The sequence below is a fragment of the Neophocaena asiaeorientalis genome, unplaced genomic scaffold (assembly GCF_003031525.2).
Source record: "Neophocaena asiaeorientalis asiaeorientalis breed wild unplaced genomic scaffold, Neophocaena_asiaeorientalis_V1.1 scaffold418, whole genome shotgun sequence".
NCBI classification, from domain to species: domain Eukaryota; kingdom Metazoa; phylum Chordata; class Mammalia; order Artiodactyla; family Phocoenidae; genus Neophocaena; species Neophocaena asiaeorientalis.
This window is the reverse complement of record NW_020175731.1, coordinates 342659-361880: the sequence shown is the minus strand read 5'-3', so window position 1 is coordinate 361880 and position 19222 is coordinate 342659. Positions and strand designations below refer to the sequence as shown.

At 47.4% G+C, this 19222-nt stretch overlaps 2 protein-coding genes across 3 annotated transcripts in view; one reads left to right on the top strand and one right to left on the bottom strand.

Annotated features, from left to right (window-relative positions):
* The window catches only part of SYN3 (synapsin III), a 409114-nt gene that overhangs the window by 221870 nt on the left and 168022 nt on the right, over window positions 1-19222 (bottom strand). The window lies entirely within an intron of this gene.
* Window positions 14609-19222, top strand: part of TIMP3 (TIMP metallopeptidase inhibitor 3) — a 56942-nt gene continuing 52328 nt past the window's right edge. The window contains exon 1 of the mRNA XM_024732156.1: window positions 14609-15058. Within this exon, the coding sequence (XP_024587924.1) occupies window positions 14938-15058 (121 nt within the window). The 5' untranslated portion in view covers window positions 14609-14937. The remainder of the gene's footprint in view (window positions 15059-19222) is intronic.

Below are 19222 nucleotides of genomic sequence, written 5' to 3'. Positions count from 1 at the left end.
GTTTTCTCTTCTTCATTGCACTTATGACCCACTGAAATGGCCCATCTATTTGCTTCCATGTCTACTGTCTGTCTCCACCATGCAACATAAACTCTAAGGACAGGGACTATGTCTATCTTGTTTACTGCTCTATCTCAGTACTCAGAAAAGGGTCAGACCTGGCATCAGTGCTCAATAAATAAGGAGGGAATGAATGAAAGAACCTGTCTTGTTTTTTTCCTACGAGAATTGGCCTAAAGAAGAGTAAGGGGAAATCCAAGAAATCAAACCATTTCAAAGAAGAAAAAACCACAGCATTCTAGCAAAACACTCCCACTTACTTATGCACTTTTCATATCCCAGGCACAGTGCGAAGCCCTCAGCATGGAGTATCTCATTTAATTCTCACGCTGGCCCTATGAGGTAGGTGTTCTTAGTGCCCCCAATTTATAGATGAGGAAGCTGAGGTCCAGAGGAGTGAAACCTTCTGCATAAAAGCACACGGTTATTTAAGAGGTAGAGCTGGGGTTTGGAATGCAAACCCCAAGGCCTGAGCTGCTTCACACTGCAGAAGCTGATGGTGGCCTGTGTTTGGGAAATAAACATGGAAATATTTAGGGGTAAAGAGGCATCATGTCTGCAGCTGACTCCTAAACAGTTCAGTTGTGTGTGTGTGTGTGTGTGTGTGTGTGTGTGTGTGTGTGTGTGAGAGAGAGAGAGAGAGAGAGAGAGAGAGAAAGAGAGAGAGAAAAGGAGGGAAGAGAGAAAATGTAGTAATATGTTAACCTTTTTAACCTTTAGGGCAAAAAGTATCTGGTAATTCTGTGAACTATTCTTTCAACTTTTCTATAAATAGGAATTACATCAAAATAAAACACTTTTTAAAAAGCCAGTGGTGGGAAGAAGATACAGCTCGCATCATGGTGAGGAAGGGCACAGATCCTGCTTGGCTAGGATGAAGCCTAGAGATAGGGGTGAGAGGCTGGGACAGACTCTGGGGCCAGAGGGTCAGGCTGAGCAGCCAGGCTCTACCAGGGAGGCAATGCATAGGCACGGAAAGGAGCAGTGATGATGTTCATTTAACTAAGTTAATTAAGTCTGCTCTCCCAAAAGGCTTTATAAGCCAACTTCTAAATCTAGCTGCTTATTGCCAAAGATACCCACATAGTCAGGAGAGCATTGTTTCCCTATGGTGTGGTTCCCACCCTAGTGATCCATGCAACATTCCAGCCTCTCCATCTCGGGACAGGAGAGGGTCATTAGAATGCTGGGGCTTCACACACTGTCACATAATTGTCCCTGGGGAGGTGGAAGCAGACAGCCTCTGCACATTTAAAAAAAATGCCCAGAGAGGGTAATTAACTCATCCAAGGTAGCACACGTGGCAGAACTTGGATTAGACCACCAGGGTGGTGGGTTCCCATCATGTGTTTACATTCTTCTTTCTTGGTACCACCACCGTTACATTACTAAAGCACTCATAGTTAGCCTTGAGTCCTGACTCCTTCCCTTGAAGTGCAGACACCATCTTTTCCATTATTTTCTAAAGTAGCTGTGCATGGGGGAAGGTTATGCATACTCATCCCAAAGCATGGGCTTAGTAGTCAGACAGACCTGGGAACATCGCTTCCTATGGGGTGACCTTGGGCAAGCTATTTAACCGCCCTTCCTCACCTGGCAGATCAGAACAAGGATGTCCAGATTGTTGGGTTGTTGTGAAGATTCATTATCTCGACATATTTATTGACTATTGATCTAGGTGCTGTGGATACACCAGAGAAAAGATAGACAAGGGCCCTGACCTCAAGGAGCTTCTATTTTAGATAGAAAAGACAATGAATAAAAAATAAACAAGTAAGTTTTTTTTTCCAGACAGCAATAAGTACTGAAAAGGAAATAAACTTGAAACACAGGGCAATGGGAGGCACAAGTGACTGGGGATGGTTGTCTTACTTCAGCCAGGGCAGATGTCTCTGAGAAAGTGACATCTGAGCTGGAAGCTGAATCACAAGAAGGAACCGGACATGGCTGGACCTGGGAAGGTCAAGGGAGGAGATGGGGCAGTCCTGGAGCAGGAACCAGACTGGGCTTGGTGAAACATGGAAAGGAGGCCAGCATGGTGGGGAACATGGTGAGCTGAAGGGAGAGTGGGGGAAGGACAGTGCTGGCGGGGACTATATCATGTGGGGGATGGAAGCGGGAGGCATTTAGAATTCATTTTAAACGCATGAGGGATCCAGAGAGAGTTTTGAGCAGGAGAGTGATACGGTCTGAGATTTTTTCTTGAAAAAAGATAACATACATAACGTTATTGGTACAGGACCTGGCACAGGGTAGATAGTTAATAAAGGAGAGCTATATCATTGTTTACCATTCCTAGGCAGCACCACTAATCACTACAGACTTCCAGAAGGTGGGTGGCCCATGTGGACCTTCCTTCTAGAGGTGGTGCACCTGGATGCACCTGACTAAGGAAGGAGAAGAGCAGTGGGAACTATTGCTGACCTTTGACTTCCTCCCTCCCTCCTGCCGCCAACTCCCCCCGCCACCACCACCTAAGGCAGATGCCAGCCGCCTCTGCCAGGCCAAGGGGTAGGATCCCTGGGCCTCCAGCTGGCTCCAGCTCTAGGCCTCTGAGCCGCCTTCACAATGCTGTAAAAATGCAAAGCATTCCAGCCATTTTAATTACTGGGTGTTGCAGAAGCCAGCAACCAGTTCATACAAAGGAACAACAGACAAAAAATGATTTTTCAACATGCCTTTAGCCTCTCCCCTCCCTTCTCCCTGAAATCAGCCTCCAATCACTGGCTCTTAGGCCTTGAAAAGCACTCCAGGTATGTGCAGTCTCTTTAAGAGTTTGTTGACGTGACATCAAAATCTTTTTTCTCTAAATACTTGAGGCAGAGGCAGTTCCAGCTACCTTCAAGCGGTTTGGAAAGTTACTGGTCATATTCTTGACATGCTAAGACTATCACAGGGGCTCCATATTATACACACTGAGAACTTCGTTATAAAAGAGTTCAGTGTGTGGTGGGTCTGTCTGGGCACCAAGTCAGGGGGCTTTTAGTTCCTGAAATTCCAAAATGACCACATTATAAGGTACTCCCAAGACATGAACCCTAAACACAGTATTCCAGCAGTGCTTGGGTGTGGAGAAGAATTTCTTAAAAGTTTGTAATGTGATTAGAGAAACCTCCAAGTTCCCTAATTCTGGTTTTTCAGTAGCTTCGAAACACTTTCCTCACTAACAATCTAATCTAACAGTTTGTTGAGGACCTACTGTGTGTCAGGCATTGGGCTAAGTGCTCAGAAAACTCAATTAGATTTTGTCAACTAGCTCGCCTCCTAAAGAGGGAAAATGACACAGAAAATGACAATCCCAGTGCACTGTGATGAATATCAAGTCACAGATAATCTCTGATGGTGGAACCCAGCTTGGGTGGAAGGAGAGGCTGCTTGTATGAGATGATGACTAATGATAATAATACGATTGCCTTAATAATAATATTGACAGTGGCCACTCACTGATGGCTGACTCTGTACCAGGAGTTCTGCTAAGTCCTTCCCGTGCATGATGTTTATTCCTCACAACTCTGTGAAGTAGGCACTAATGCTCTCCCTATTTTACAGATGAGAAAACTGAGGTACAGAAAGGTTACTTGTCCAAGATCACACAGTTAATAAATGGCAGTGGTGTGCTGGTAAATACTTAACAAATAGCTCTCCAGGACAAAAAGCCTGGTTTGTAGCACCTGCCAATTACTATGGTATAAATACTCCCATCATGGCCAATTTTAAGTTACCAGTGTGATGTCACAGAATGCAGAGTTGGGAAGACTATTTCTGCCATACAGATTTAATAGCTGGAAATAACCTCAAGAGCATAGATTAGAGTATAACATAATAAAATAATGAAGTGATGAGTTTTAAGTATTCATTACCTGTGTTTTTAATATAATTTGATTGTAAGTTTATATAATTACATATTTAATAATAGCCATGTTTACTGGCTGACTGGGAAAATTCCAGAAAATTTAACCATCAGCTCTCATAAGCCAGGGTGAGGCAGCTCCAACACACCACTGGGGGCTCCAGAACCTCACTTTTCACCCCTCTAGACAAGTAAGAGGTAGTCAGGTAAGAGAAGGAAAGGCACTACAGGCCAAGGGAACAGCATGAACAAAGACTTAAGACATGGAAGTAAGAGAATAAACAACAATGACATTTAGTGTTTGCAAAATGTTTTCAACCCATCACTGGAGTGCAGAGAGGTGGTAAGGAGCACAGAACTGGACGCTGAACTTCCAATTCTGGTTCCATGACTTATTAACTGTGTGATCTTGACCAAATTACTGAACCTCTCTATGCCTCAACTTTCTTTTCTATAAAACGGGTATGATAATAACAGCCCCTACATCTTAGAGTTTTGAGAATTAAATACATTTGTACCTGTAAAGTACAAAAACAGGACCTGGTACATAATAAATCCTCAGTCAATGTTAGTTATTTATTATTTGATCCTTAAAACTACCTCTGTTAATTAAATGTTTGTCCTCACTTTATGGAGAGTAAATATAAGTTTAGAGAGAAACTCAGTAGATGGAGGAGATGGGACTTGAATAAGTGTTCTGATTCTAGCTTCTGTGCTCATCCCAAGGCGGAAATCACCTTGACCCCATGAAGATTATTCTTCAGTAGGGCCTGCTGATGTACTCTCTGCCCTACTAAGTGTCCTTCTGATAGAGACCATAGCTGATTCATGTTCCTACACACCTTGATTGATGGGTGCAAGGCATTCTGGGAAGGAAGACCCACCCAGCGACAGACATTGGGCATTGGCCCCTTGTATCCTTGCTATTTTCTGCGTGTTCACCTTCACCCTGAAGAGGCAGGCTGGAAGGGTGGTTAAGAGCATGGACTCTTGGGCCAGACTGCTCTGGATTTAAATCCCAGCACTGCAGCATCCTGCCCATGTAATCCTGAGCAAGTTACATAATCTCTCTGTACCTTTGTTTCTATACCTGAAGAAAAAAGGGATGGTGAGAATAATCTCATCTACCTCACAGCTTTCATTATAAAGATTAGTATGAATTAATATACACAAACTGCCTAGAAGAACACCCTGCACTCAATAGGCACTCTGTAAGAATTAGCTATTACTATCAAGTTTTGGTTTCCTTTGCTGCCTCCTTCCCCCCATCCCTTCTTTGGGTATTATGTACATGGTCAAAGGGGATAGGATATGGGAATATGCTCTTCCTTCATAAACACAGATTGATAGACAACAGGCTACTTGATGGCAGGGGTCTCATTCTTTTCTGTAGCTGTAGGGCCACACTCTGGTCCATACAGGTTCTCAGCGAGAATTTACTATGTGTCAGGACTGTACCAGTGCCTTATTCACTATACCTTGTTTGATCCTCATGAAGATACTATGAATTTCTCTTCCATTAGATATCTGAGGCTCAGAGAGGTTAAGGAACTTGTTCAATGTCACAGTGAAAAAGCGAAGAAGGATCAAAACTCAGGTTTATTGACATCACAAGCCTTGGTCCCTAACCCCCTTGTCAGTCTGCCTTCCAGAATATTCCATTGGGAAGTTTTGAGAGATCATAAAATCTAAACCCCTGGTTTTACATTTAAAGAAAGGGGGTTTATTGATTTACTCATGGTCACTCAGCTATTGTGTGTGGCAGAACTGAGACAAAAACTTGGTATATTTCCTCAATCGTATGCTTAAAATTTCAGGAGGAAATGAAGCCATATTCAAAAGCTGTTAAAAAATACTGATCACTATTCCATCAGTTTGTCTCTAGATTCTGGGCCCTTTTCTGGTCATACAAATGTAATTTTCTGGTGGCATCTGTTCACATTCAGAGTAATGAAGGACCTAACCTTACCCCCAAATATTGCCTGCCCTATGATTTCTCCTGCCTTTTCTCCACTGCAAATCAGGTCAAACAAGAGATGATGCATTTCACTTGCCTGCTAATAAAAGCTCCCTCACTGGCCCTCCTTGTGGAGGTACCAGGTCTCCTTCTGCTTGGTTGCATCATACAGTGATCAAGAGCTCTGAGTACTCAATGGGAACCCAAAAGATGAAGAGGAAGTCACCAGCACTTCATGAACCTATGGGTACAGTGACTTTGCGGTCTCCAGAAGGACTGCTGGTTTGGAAAGAGACCTTAGGTCTGAATCACAGCTCTGCCACTCCTTCCTTGTAAGAAATTTAATTTTTGAGCCTCTGTTTTCTTGGCTGTAAAATGGACATAAAATAATATCTCCTTTTTAGGGTTGTGAGGATTGGAGCAAACACTGTATTGAAAGTGCCTGTACATAGCAGGTACTCCACTAATGCAAGTTCCCTTTCCTTTCTCTTGTCTTAGAAATCTTTTCAGCTTATCATCCCAAGGTTGATGAATGTTAGAGGACAGGAAAATAATTATTTATGAATTAATCTCATCTAATTCTAATCTAATACTAATCTAATTCTCATGGGCACAGCACTGAATTAGAGGAGTCTGGAGTGATGGGAAGATGATGAGATACTAAGGGGTCTAATTTCTTGTCTCGCCTTTGCCAGTAATCCTGTGTGACCATAAAGAAGCCCACATCTCTGGACCTTTTCCTATATCGGTAAAATGAGGGGGTTGGATTTGATGACCCACAGTTCTCTCCCACCTCTGGCTCTCTATCTCACCATAATATGGGTTTCCAAATACCTCCCCATTTCCTGGTAGGGTGGCCCAACATCTCATGGCACACTTGACCCTCCTGTTATAGTTCACACCACCCACTATTGTTTTCACATCTTTCTCTCCCACTAGACTGGGAACTCCTTGAGGGTAGGTCTGTGCCTTGTTCTCTGTTAGACCCTCAGTGCTTATTGTGTACTAGTGGACAACCAGTCAATGTCTAAGGAAATTGGAAGGAAGGAGGGCAGGAAGGAGGGAACCCTGTACTTTCTCTCCAGAGCTGATGAACACAGTGTGACATGCAAGTTGTGATGCAAATAGAGACTGCCAGTGGAGCAATGGAAAGAAGGCTTTCTGTCTTCTGAACACTGAAGCTATAAATTCACACACCATGCATGCGCTTAGCCATCTGTGGTAGTAAATCAAGACACAGTAAGGGGAGAGTTCAAAACCCAAAACCCAGACTTGTTGACCTGAGGGTCATTATTGGAAGGTGACTGTAATCTAAAACATAGAAACCAAACGGATCATGATATTCCTGGTGCAGAAAAAGTCTGGGCAAAAGAAGGGAGGAGTGGCAAGTTTGGAGCAGAAGAATAGAAAGACCAAAGGGGTTAAAGTCAGCAATATGTGTCTGGTCTTGTCACTGACCAGGGAGAGGGACTCTTGCCAGCAGGTGTGGGCATTGTCATGCCCTTGGCCAAGGACTCTCCTCAGCAAGAAGGAGAATTCCACAGTATCTCAGCTGAAATAAACTTGTGACCTCATTCCCTGTGTTCAGACTCCATACACACCAAAGCAACTTTCTGATGAGAAACTAGCTTCATACAAAGCTCCCTATGATTATCAGAAAAACTATGAGGGTTGTGTTGACATGACATGACATGACAATTAAATCTCTCATTGGAACCAAAGACAATGGAATTTGCTGGTCTCTTTTGAATCTCAGTGTCCCTGGGACTGATTAATTCTGGGAGCTGAATCTATAGTTGACTTTCTGGACCCAAGAAGCTGGATTCCAGAAACTCTATTATGGTGAATTTGTGAAGCTAATACACTGACTGTCCCTCCCCCTATTTTCTCTGCCATTCATTGGTTAGTTTATTCTCTCAGTATTTGGTAAGTGCCTACGACGTGCAGACGCTGAGCTAGAGACTGAAAACGCCCCTGTATTTGCTTGCTGTCTAAGGGAGAGAAAGACGTATTAACCACTAGGGGCAACAGAGTGTGGGAGGCACCGTGTAAATCTGGGGGATACTGTGTGGGTGGGAGGGGAGTGAGGAAAGAGAGACCTCGGGGGAGTCGTCAGCTCCGCTGAGGCAGAGAGAGGGTCAGGAAAACATCCATGAGCTGATTCAAGTTGAATCCGGAAAGATAAAGATCCTGAGAGATGAGGGTCAGGGACATAAAGATGGAAGGTGGATTCCAGGCAAAAAGTGCAGTGTGAACAAGCCTCAGAGGCAGGAAACTGATAGCCAGAACCTAAAAGGTTGGAAGATGGGAACGAGGGCATAGGTTGGAAGAGATAAGCAAGGACAGGACATGCTGTTGTGTGACTACAGCGGTAGCAACCCCACTGTATGCTGCTCGAATGGCCCCCCTCTGTGGGGCCCTGAGAAGAGTCAGATCACAGAGAGCCTTGTATGCTTTGCTTTGGAGTTTAAGACTGTTCAGAAAGCCATGGAGAACAAATGAATCATTTTTAAGCAAAGGACAGCATGATTTCAGACTTATATTTGAAAAACTTTACACCAGCAGCAGTGCAAAAGTTGAATTTGATACAGAAAGACTCTGGACAGAGTGAGCAATTATGTGCCTATTGAAATCGTCGGGAAAGACTACCTGGGCCTGATCCAAGGCAGACATGGTGGGAACAGGGAGAAAGGGATGGTTAGAAGAGGTGTGCGGAGTGAGATTCTACTGGACTTGGTGAATGATGGTGCCAGTGGAGGGGATGGGTAACACCAGAGAGAGCTGAGAGGAAAAGACAATGAGTTTGGACCCTTAGGGACTGAAGAGGCCATGGGCCCTCCAGGTGAAACTGTCCGGGGGGAAGCTGGATCTAGACAAGAGCTCAGAGGGATACTGCTGCTTACAGTGTCCATTCTAGGGCACAGAGCAGAGTGGTAGGTGGATCCAGGGGAGAGGGTGGGATTAGCCAGGGAGAGTGTGGAGGCTAGGAGGGAAGGGAAGGGGAAGGAAGGAAAAGGAAAGGAAGGGAAGGGATGAGAAGGGAGCCAAGGACCGAAAATTTGGAAACACCTACATTTTAGTGGCAGGAAGAGCCTAAAGAGCCTGCCAAGAAGACTGAGAAGGTACCGTTGGAGGCAGAAAGCAAAAACCCAGAGAGACTGGAGTCTCAGCAGCCGAGTTTAGAGAAGGATGTGATCGACAGCATCACCTGCTCTCTGGACATCCCCATTGCACAGGATAAGTCAATTTCAATTCCAGCAGGTTCAAGCGAAGAGAGCTCAAGCACCTTGGCAGAAGCAGGATTTGCAGCCCAGTCTGACAGCAGAGCAACCCTATGTCTGTCTGTCTACCCCATTCCCTCCAAAGCCACACAGCACCAGGCAGAGACGCTCATGTGTGTCTTCTGTGCAAAGCTGAGCATGCAACCTTCAAAGAAACCACAAAGGAGCTACTCATTTTTAAAGGAAAAAAAAACACGAACTCCATGGGCATAAGGAAGACATTAAGACAGGGTCGAGGAGGAGAAGTTCTGCCTCTACTGCATATTACCCTTCACAGAAATAATCGACCAACTGAGCACACAGTCACTTTAAAAAAAAAAAGAGCAAGTGCTGGAATATTAGCTCTGTTTCCCATCTCCCACCACCCCAGAAAGTGGGGCACAAAATGTCTCCACTGTGCACATGTGTTTTCTGGCTTAAAATCTCTGGGAGTAATTCTCTGTGGAAAGAAATGCGAAAACCCCAGGATTCAGGTGAATTCAGCCAGAGACTCACACTAAGGGGTCTTCACTCCTTGGCAGGGCTGGGGGAGAGCTGGGGCAAGAGACGCTCTGCAATTTTACTGCCATGAAATTGGCTCCAGATGGAAGTGAGGAAAGGTGTTTACTCCCTGCTGGTGCCAGACACAGAGAGAACCTGAAGTACCTACCACCTTAGGTCCATAATTCCCCAGTGCTGGGCAGCAACCCTGCTGAGGGTCTGGCCAGGGCTCATGGTGATGTGTGGACCAGGGCTGTCTGTTGCTTGGAAAAGGCAATTTTGAATGTAATGACTTTCAGATGGACTGTGGGTTTGGGGAAAGCCACTGAGGCTGGGGTCTGGAAGAGAAGGGGCGGGAAAGAAAAGAGGTGTTTCCCTACACAGCAGCAGAAATGTCTCACATCTTGTCAGTACCTTCACCAGGTTTAATTTCCAGAGGCCAGCTCTGCCCTGGAAGGGTAGGACCGTGGCATCCTCTGTTGTGTTCCCAGATCTCCCCAATCCCCACAAACCCATGATTCACAAGTATGTAGCTTCCTGAGAGCACAGCTCCCCTTGGGTTGACATGTGGCCAGCCTGGGGGTGGAGAAGCTGGGCAGCTGAGGACCCAGACGGGATGCTGACTGAGAGCTTTGTGGCCACTGCAGATGGGAGGGGTTAGCTTCACCCACTCAAAGGCACCCACACCCCACTGACTAGCATGGAATTGTTCTTCTCCCACCTTCTCAGTGAGACTGGCTGAGGATGCAGGCTGAGGGAATGGGTGTTCTCTGGCTTGCAGTGCCCCCTAGCACTGGCCAGAGGGATAGGGCTCTGTGAGCTCTCCAAGGAGCTACCACCTGCCTATCTGAATACTGGAAAGGGGCCAGTGGGGCCGAATCAATTCCATTCATTCAACCGATACTTATTGACTTCTTTGTTACCAACACTCGATCTTTATCACTAACACTGTCTTCAAAGGGCTTACAATCCAGGAAGGTAAACAATCACTTTATAATCAGACAAGTGGTGTGAAAGAAAGAAGCACAGGATAACATGGAAGGGGGTTGACAAAGACTGGGGATGGGAATCGTAGAAGGCTTTCTGGAGGAGGTGACATTTAAGCTGTGGTCTTAAGGCAGTAGAGAAGTTCAATGAATTTTGGAAATAAGGTATGGAGATAACAAAAGGCATATTTCCTGACCTTTTAGTGCTTATGACCCAAGAGGCAAAAAGACAGATAAACGAGTAATTACAGTGGGGCTCTATCAGGGACAAGACCCTCAATCTCTCCTATGCCTTTGCCATCACAATCTTTGTTTTCAGCCTGAGTCTTGGAGGAGAGAGCAGAAAGCAGAATAGAAACTCATTGTTGATTGACAGATTGATGGACATGCTTCAGTCTTGGTCAGGTTTGATTTGTCTCAAACCTGTTTAAATGGCAAGATCTATCTTCCCTTCAGAGACATTCACCTTGCGCTTGAGACTTTTCCATGGATTCTGAGACTTTCCAGCCAGGGGGGATCTTGGAGGTCACTGAGTTACATCTTTCATCCAACAAACAGGAAAACTGAGTCTAGACAGGTGAGGTGACTTGCCCACACACACAACTGCTCTGCAGCAACCTTTGGAACAAATCTCAGGTCTTCTGCTTTTTTTTTTTTTTCACCCCAGTCTCTTTTTGTCCCCCAGAAAGAAAATTTTCATGTGTCTCTTTGCAGCAATATGTTTGAAATGTTTTCACAAGGTATTAGATAATTTAGAAAGGGAAAAGTAAACACAAAAGAGATAAACCTCTGAGGAGTACAGAGCTGTATTCATTATGACTGGCTCAGAGGTGATTATTATCATAACAGAGAACGATTTAGTCAGTGCAGGCAGAATTCTCTACTTCTTGGGCACTGTGCAAAGGGACTCCGAAACTCATCTATAGATCTGAAATGCAGATTCAGGACTGCGAGTGGCTGCAGAAGAGTATAAACGTTAGGTCACGTGCTGCAGCTGGGGGGGACTGAGGCCCATGAGTGGGTGGGAGAGAGCCCAGGTAAGGAATCAGGCAGCCGCAGCAAAATCTTGGCTCTGCCACAAGCTAACCGTGAGACTCTGGGCAAATTCCTTCCCCTGGCTGAACCTTATTTTCCCCAACTATAAAATGAGGATGGGTAGTCTTTGAGGTCATTTTTCAGGACCTCTAATATAAGAGACTTCCATAGATTCTAGCATCCTGGAACTCGAAAGGAAGGAGGGTGGACAAGACAGATTTAGAAATTTCTTCAGTTCTTCTGGGGTTTATAAATCTATCATTGTCCTTAGCTGTCAAGAGAAAGTGGGGAGCCGATATCTTCATTCTTACCATTAGCCCCAGGCCCACTCCATCTAGCTTCTGAAGTGGCCTTGAAAAAGCAATTCTTACATATTATAGGTCCATGGACACCATGACATCCAGATTGATGGCTGTGAGGTCTGCTTGCTGGAGGGCCTGACCCCAGCAGTAAGGCTCCCCTCTACAAGGATTCACGAAGCTTGCTTTCTCTTTTCCTCAACGTGAGGACTGAGCTGACCTCACATGGATGGGCAAAGGAAGTCCCCTCAGGTTAGACATTAGGGAGAATTTCCCAACCGAAAGGGAAGCTGAACTCCAAAGACACTGGCCCAGCTTAGGATAGGGAGAGAGAGGAAATAAACCAAAAGGCAATTTTATTACCTTTCAGCTTGGAAAACAATCTGTTTGCTCTCACACTTACATAATTAAGGAGCTGCCATAATCAAAAGCTTCAGATGTTTTCTATACAGAACCTGCTGCTTGAAGTTCAGCAAAAGTTATTTCTGATACTCATATTCTCGGCAAGCCTTCCCTTGGAAAAACTACTGGTAATTTTGACAAAACATTAAAGTGAGAAGAAAAGAGAGAAGAGAGGACCTCTACACGTAAGATGCTTATCCAAAGTGGATTTGGTCTGGAAAGGCTTATAAAACCTTCCACATGACTGGCACCGTGCAGGGATAAACGAAACTCTAAAATCCGACCAAGTATGCCCTCATTCAACCTGGATCCTTGGAGTGGCATACAGAGCATCCACTGCTCAAGACTCAATGGGTTGCTGGCCACACCCATATCCATGTCTCCAGGGACCCAATTTTGCACTCTGAGGGCTAAAAAGCAGTGTGGCCAAATATCTCAGGCCCCCAAGTCTTTCTAGTGTGGTTGGGGAAATAGTACAACTAGATCCCACGAAACAAGGCGCAAAGTTCTAAAGTAAACACCGAGAGAAGGAAAGCTCTCTCTAGGTCGAGCTATAGTTAGTTAAGGTGGGAAGGGTCTTAAAAGTTGGGAAGGGGACAAGACAGAAAAATGTGGAAACTAGATTCCCTTCCTTATAGCTAAAATTTTTAAGAAGAAAAAAGGAGCTTAAAAAATATTCTTGGAAATACCATTTCCAGTGAAATTTTCTGATTCTCCCATTCCAATGTCACTTTTCTGAGGTGTAAACAGAGGAGTTTCTGAGAAAGAGGTTGAACTTGCATTTCTGAGCAGTATTTCCTAGTCCTTATTTTGTCCCAAACTTCTAGCATTTCTATTGCCAAATCATTTAAGTCTCTTTCCAAATGGGATGGGTTGGGAGCGAAAGTGAGAGCGACCCAAGAATAGAATGATAGAAGGCTCCAGCTGCAAAAGGGCATTTGCACAGTTAAAGCAAACTGCTGCTAAAGTCCAAGAAAACAAAAGCCTCTCTTAAGGTGGGAGTGAGTGAACTGAGTTCCTGGCTGGTTGCCAAATAATGTCACTTTTTTGTGCCAGTTTCCTCATCTGGAAAGTGTGTATAATACTTGGTGTTTTCCCTATCTAAAAGGATTACTGTGAGATGTAATGAGGTGAGATACGGAAAATATAAGGCAGAATCAAGATGTTACTGAATAATAAGAATAGTCACAGTATTAGTTATTAGCAGTTATCTATTATAGCTCATAGTCTCAGATCCTGGATAGTTCTCCAGGATCTGGTTTTATCCCAGTTTTGGATCAGTTCACCCTCAAGTTCCTTGCTGAAGGATGGAGACCTGTCTGCCCTAGGTGGAGTTACCATTTCCGCCCGCCCTTTCTACTTATTGTTTTTCAAATAGGCTCAGGGACTTTGCACTTGCTGTTCTCTCCTTCCAGACTGACACATGGCTGAGGCTTCTTGTTCACATCTCAGCCAGGATGTCACCTCCTCAGACAGACATTTCCTTACTATCCCATAGACAGCAGCACCCTCCCCAGTCATTTCTAACCCATTACTCTGTTTCGTTTTCTTCATGGCACTATTACCTTAGAAAATCACCGTATGTACTCATGTATTTACTGATGTATTGCCTTCAAGTTCCAAGGGAGCAAAGAGTTTGTTTTGCTCATCCCAGCATCCAGAACAGTGTTTGTTGAATGACTTCACAATTTACTCTGCCTGAGCCCAGGAAACAACTTTTTATTACAGCCAGCTCCAAAAGGCAGATGGCTTCCTCGTGGACAGGAAAGTCAGGGGAGGCGGCGACAAGGGGTGGGAGTGTATGGGGGATGGTCATCAACCTGCTTCTTTCCCTTCTGACCCTGCTCTCTCCAGAGAAGGTAGAGTTAGCCTTTGCCTATCCTTTCCACCAGGCGCAGTCGAGGCCTCCGGGACAGGGTCACCTCTGACCTGCCAAGGGGTTGGTGGTAGTTGATTCCGGTTTGGGTCAGAGGCGTCCAGAGGGCGGGGTGGACGTGTGGCTAGGGTGCAGGCGGGAAGGGCACGGGGGCGCCGCTCGGAGGGCCCCTCTGCCAGTGCGTCTCGGAGGCGCGTCCAGCCCACCCACTCGCGTGCCCACAGCTGCATTATTCCCTATAAGGATCTGAACGGTACGGGCGGCCCCGCCCCGTCGCCCCGCGCCCCCGGCCCCGCCCCTTTTTTGGAGGGCCGATGAGGTAATGCGGCTCTGCCATTGGTCCGAGACGGCGGGCCTCGCGCGCCCGAGAGGGGGTGCCCGGGGGACCCGCGCTATATCACTCTGCCGCCGGGCTACCGCGTAGAGCAGGCAGCGGGCGGACGCTCGGACAGCTTCTTCTCCTCCTGCTCCTCGGGCTCCTGCTCCAGCTCCCGCTGCTTCGTCCGGAGAGATTGCCCACCCGCCCAGTCGTGCGCCAGCGCCGAGGCAGCCTCGCCGCACCCCATCCCGTCCCGCTGGGCACTCGGAGGGCGGCGCGCCCGAAGCCAAAGTTGCCCCGCAAGGGAGGGCGGGTGAGCTCAGGCTGCGGCGACCCCGCCGGCGGCGCGCAAGGCAACTTTGGAGAGGCCAGCAGCGGCAGCGGCAGCGGCAATGACTCCCTGGCTCGGGCTCGTCGTGCTCCTGGGCAGCTGGAGTCTAGGGGACTGGGGCGCCGAGGCGTGCACATGCTCGCCCAGCCACCCCCAGGACGCCTTCTGCAACTCTGACATCGGTAAGCGCTCCCGGTGTCCCCGCCAGAGCCCCCGCGGTGCCAGCTCGCGCGCTGCAGCCCGGACTTGGGCGCTGCTCCGGGTGGCATGGCGAGCCCCGCTCCTTTTCTCTGTCTGGGCTTGGGACGAGGTGGGGATACTCAGGTTCCTGGGGCAGGGGTTCCGGCATGACCGAGGGGGGAGATGCCCTGCAGAGAAACCCACAGAGGCTGCGTGAACCCCTTGCAGCCATGCTCTTTTAGGGCGTGAGGTCCTTACCGGTCCTTTTGACATCTGGAAATTTTCCCTTTTCACTATCACAGGACAGGCTGAGGGAGAAAGGTGGGGAGAGTGTTTCTAAAACTTGGAATGCCAACTAAAGTGCTGGGATGATGAATAGTTAAAAAAAGAAAGAAAGAAAGTTGCCAGCCATGTGCAGGGAAAGTTGCAGGAGAGAGAAACTTGAAGTTTTCTGAGTTTTCACCATCTCCCCACTAAGTTCATTCTTTTCACTGAGACCTAACCCCGCCTCACACTCCCTAGGCAAGTGCTAACTGAGCTTCTTGGACTGCCAAATTTGGGTGGATTTAAGGGGAAAAATGAGAAGAAAGCGGTGGGGTTGACCCTCCCCGGAGGAACTGTATTTGAGAGTGTTGATAGCAAGCAGGAGGTGGCGTGTGTGAGGGATCACTTATCACATAGCTGTGAGAATTCACAGGAAGGCTATTTCTTTTCCTTGAATGTGTGTGGGGAGGGGGAGACTGAGCAGTGGAAAACAGATTTGTCACCAAAAGAAAAAAGATGCCAAGGGTCACATCATGGTGACTATTCCAAATCGGACTTAGTGTCTTGATTAGAGACTCAGTAATAAGTAGAACCATATCAACGGCCTTGAGAGTGTGCCCTTGGGAGAACTTGTTTGGGAGTGTTCGGGACACTTGTGCATGGTTGGCTAGAGGTGGAGTAGCAGCTGGAAAACATCTCTCGTCTCCTTTCCAGCTCATAAGGCATGCAAGTCCAGTGGCCCTTGCTGTGTGTGTGTGTGTGTGTGTGTGTGTGTGTGTGTGTGTGTGTGTGTGTGTGTGTGTGTGTGTGTGTGTGTGTGTGTACATGGGCTGGGGAGTGCGGTAAGACACAGTCTAACCACCCTCTGCCTGTGCAGATTCAGAGGTGAAGAATGGAGCGTGTGTGTTTTAAGGACAGTCATAAAGGGGAAAGAAATTTTCCACTGGGTCCTGGTGTGGGCCTCCACAAATGTGCTTGCAGGGGAGGAGGGCGGGGAGGCAGGGGCCTGGCGGGGAGAGGCACCGCTGGTGGGCCTGGCAGGCCTAGGAGAAGCAAGGGAGGTAGCTGTGCTGAGCAGGTCAGTCCAGTCAGCAGGCACGGGCATTTGTGTGGCCCGGGGTCACTCGTGTTAGCGGTTTCCTGGGGCCTGTGTTGTGCACCTTTCCCTCTCCCTGGGGAACCTGACTGGCCCCTGGGTTTGTGGATTGCCTGGAAGGATTCTCTGGGGCTGCCTGAGGCCTGGAAGCTTTTCTTTCTCCTCCTCTGACAGCCCTCACCCCGTGGGTGTCACTCCCGCCTGAGTAACGCTGGGAACTGCTGGTGGTGGCAGCGGGCTCTGGTCTTGCTCAGGGAAGAGCACATAGTTGGGGCCCAGAGCCAGCTGGAGTCAGGGCGTCGTCCCCGCTTGACAATGGCTTGGGTGTGTTCCCTTGGATGTTGGTGTGTGGGGAGAGGGAGACCTCATGCCTCCCCCTTGCTCTTGGCTTTTGGGTTTCCACCCTGGAAGTTCACCAGGGAAGAGAGGAAACAGGAGCAAGGGGACCGCTTCCAGGGGGGCCACTGCCTGACTCCGTTCACTGCTTAGGTTTCCTGCTGTGTGTCTGGGCTAATACGGAAAGTTTCTTGTAATTTCTCTGGATTTATTTAAGAAATCCTCCCACATCCCCCTCCTCAGTAGACTGCCCAGAGAAAAGCAAAGTTACCAGGAAGTACCCAAAGACAAGAACATTATGGTAGCAAAAATAAAAAAGAAACAAAAAAACTTCGATACTGCTGGCACCGATCCAAAACTGTTCTGCCTCAGTTCGGTGCACTGCACTAGTGGCAGGGATGAGATAATGCTTTTAAAAATGGGAGGTGTGGATGTGGGCTACCGGCTTGTTGACCTCTGCTGCCTTACAGTCCCCTGCTGGTGTCCAGTAGGTGGCTCCCAGTATTCCTAGCTCACAGCCCTTCTGGTTTCCAGTCTGTCTGGGTTGATGCCGGCCTGTTCTCTCCCTGAAGGAAATGTGTAGACGTTTCCATTCCCCTTGACCCCTACGACCCCACCAATCAATACTGTAGTCCATGAAAAATGCTTATGCCAGCCCACCAGCTTCCTCTTCCAGGACCTTCCTGGCTCTTTTCTCTTCGTGGCCGGGTGCCATGTTGCTGGGTGAAGGCCCTCTCTAAGGAATCCCCTATGGCCTTCCCTCTCCTTTCTCCTCATCCACAGGTGTCTCTTTTTGCCTTTCTCCCCCAAAGCCCTGGGGATTGGCATTGCCTTCTGGATGAGGAGGAGTTAAAAGGTGTTGCTATGGCAACTCCAGGCCCTGCACCCTAGCGAAGTGTTTAGAAGAATAAACTACATGCGGGCTTATAAAACATACTGTGACAGAAAGAAAAGGACTTGGCAGCAGCTACGATGTCTGCAGCCCCCTCCCCACCAGTCGTTGCCCCTGAAACTCTTGACAATACCTTGACTCTGGAGGAGGGAAGGGGGGGGACTAGGAATGAAGAAGGCAGCCTTGGCCTGCTTTCTGCTCCACAGCTCTGTCCAGCTAAGGAAGGGGTGGGCAGTGCCAAGAGCCTTCTGAAAATTGGGGTGTGTGTGCCCGTGCCTGCGTGCGTGCGTGCGTCTGTGTGTCCGTGTGGTTTCTACAGGGGGCGGGAGCAGTAGAGAGAGAGAACTTTGCTTCAGAATGCCAAGCTCTCCTTTGCACAGAAGCATGGGGCTGTGTGATAGAGTGCTGGGGGCCTGCCCCCTGAGCCTGAGCCTGTTGGGAATTCGAGAGTGAGGCTCAGCTTGGGGGCCCACTGCCAGCTCTGGAGGATGGTCTCTGGATGTCTCCGAATTGTTTTGACAGGGACCAGTGCCAGCAGATTCTTTTGGTATCAGATCTGAGGTTGTGGTTTTAGCAAAGAAGCCATTTTCAAAGAAGCCTGATCTATTCTCTCTCACTCACAAACACGCAATTACACTTTACACTGGGCTTTGTGACTTAAGGAAAATAAAAAGGATCAGACTTCAGAGAGGAGCCAGTCACTTGGGGAGCGGACCCAGGCTGTCGACATCTTAGTAACTCTGGAAAGAGGAGAGCTGCTGTTTGTAGAAGGAGGGAAGGGACATCTCGCGGACTCCCACTAGGTTCAAGCACTTCTCAGATCCCATGTCTTTCATCCACCCAGCATCTTCAAGAGTAGGTATTACACCTATTTTTTTCAAAGGAAAACACTGAGTCTGAGAGAGACTGTGCTTGCTCAAGGTCACCCAGTTACTGTATGGTAAGGCTAAAGCCATTCTTAGTTACGCCATTCTTCCAAAACTTTTCAACTTTCAATTACCCTTGATATTCTAAGGCAGACGACGCTTCCTAGGACCAGGATGAAATGGACAGTTAACATTTGAAGAATGCCTTACTTATCTATTTGGGGAGTTTTCCTTAGAAATATGAAGACAGCCAAAATGGCCAGAGGTTTTAGTTAAACATCATCTTATGGGACTGAGAACTAATTACCATCGTCCTCATCATATTAGGGTATAAATACAGAAAATTAAAGGAAAATTTCTAATGTTCTTTGGCTATTAGAACTGGAAGAGACCCTCAAAACCACCAAGACAAAGTAAAAAAAAGACTCGATTTGTCTCACTGAGGCCCAGGAAAAAGCAAAGCTAATGGGGACAAGAGATCTTGGCCTTTAATACTCTTACCCTTCCGGGTGGGGATGAATGGGGGCCTCCCAGGGTGAGGTGCCCAGTCTATGCAGACTCCTAGTATGATGGGAGGAAAACCAGAGACAGTCAGGAGACTGGGTGCTGGGCTGGCTGGAGAAGGTGCCCCTCCCACAGTTGTGTCCCTTTCACAGTCCCTGGATAGATAAGGCTAGAAAAGTGGCCACAAAAGTGGCTTGGGTGGAGGGAC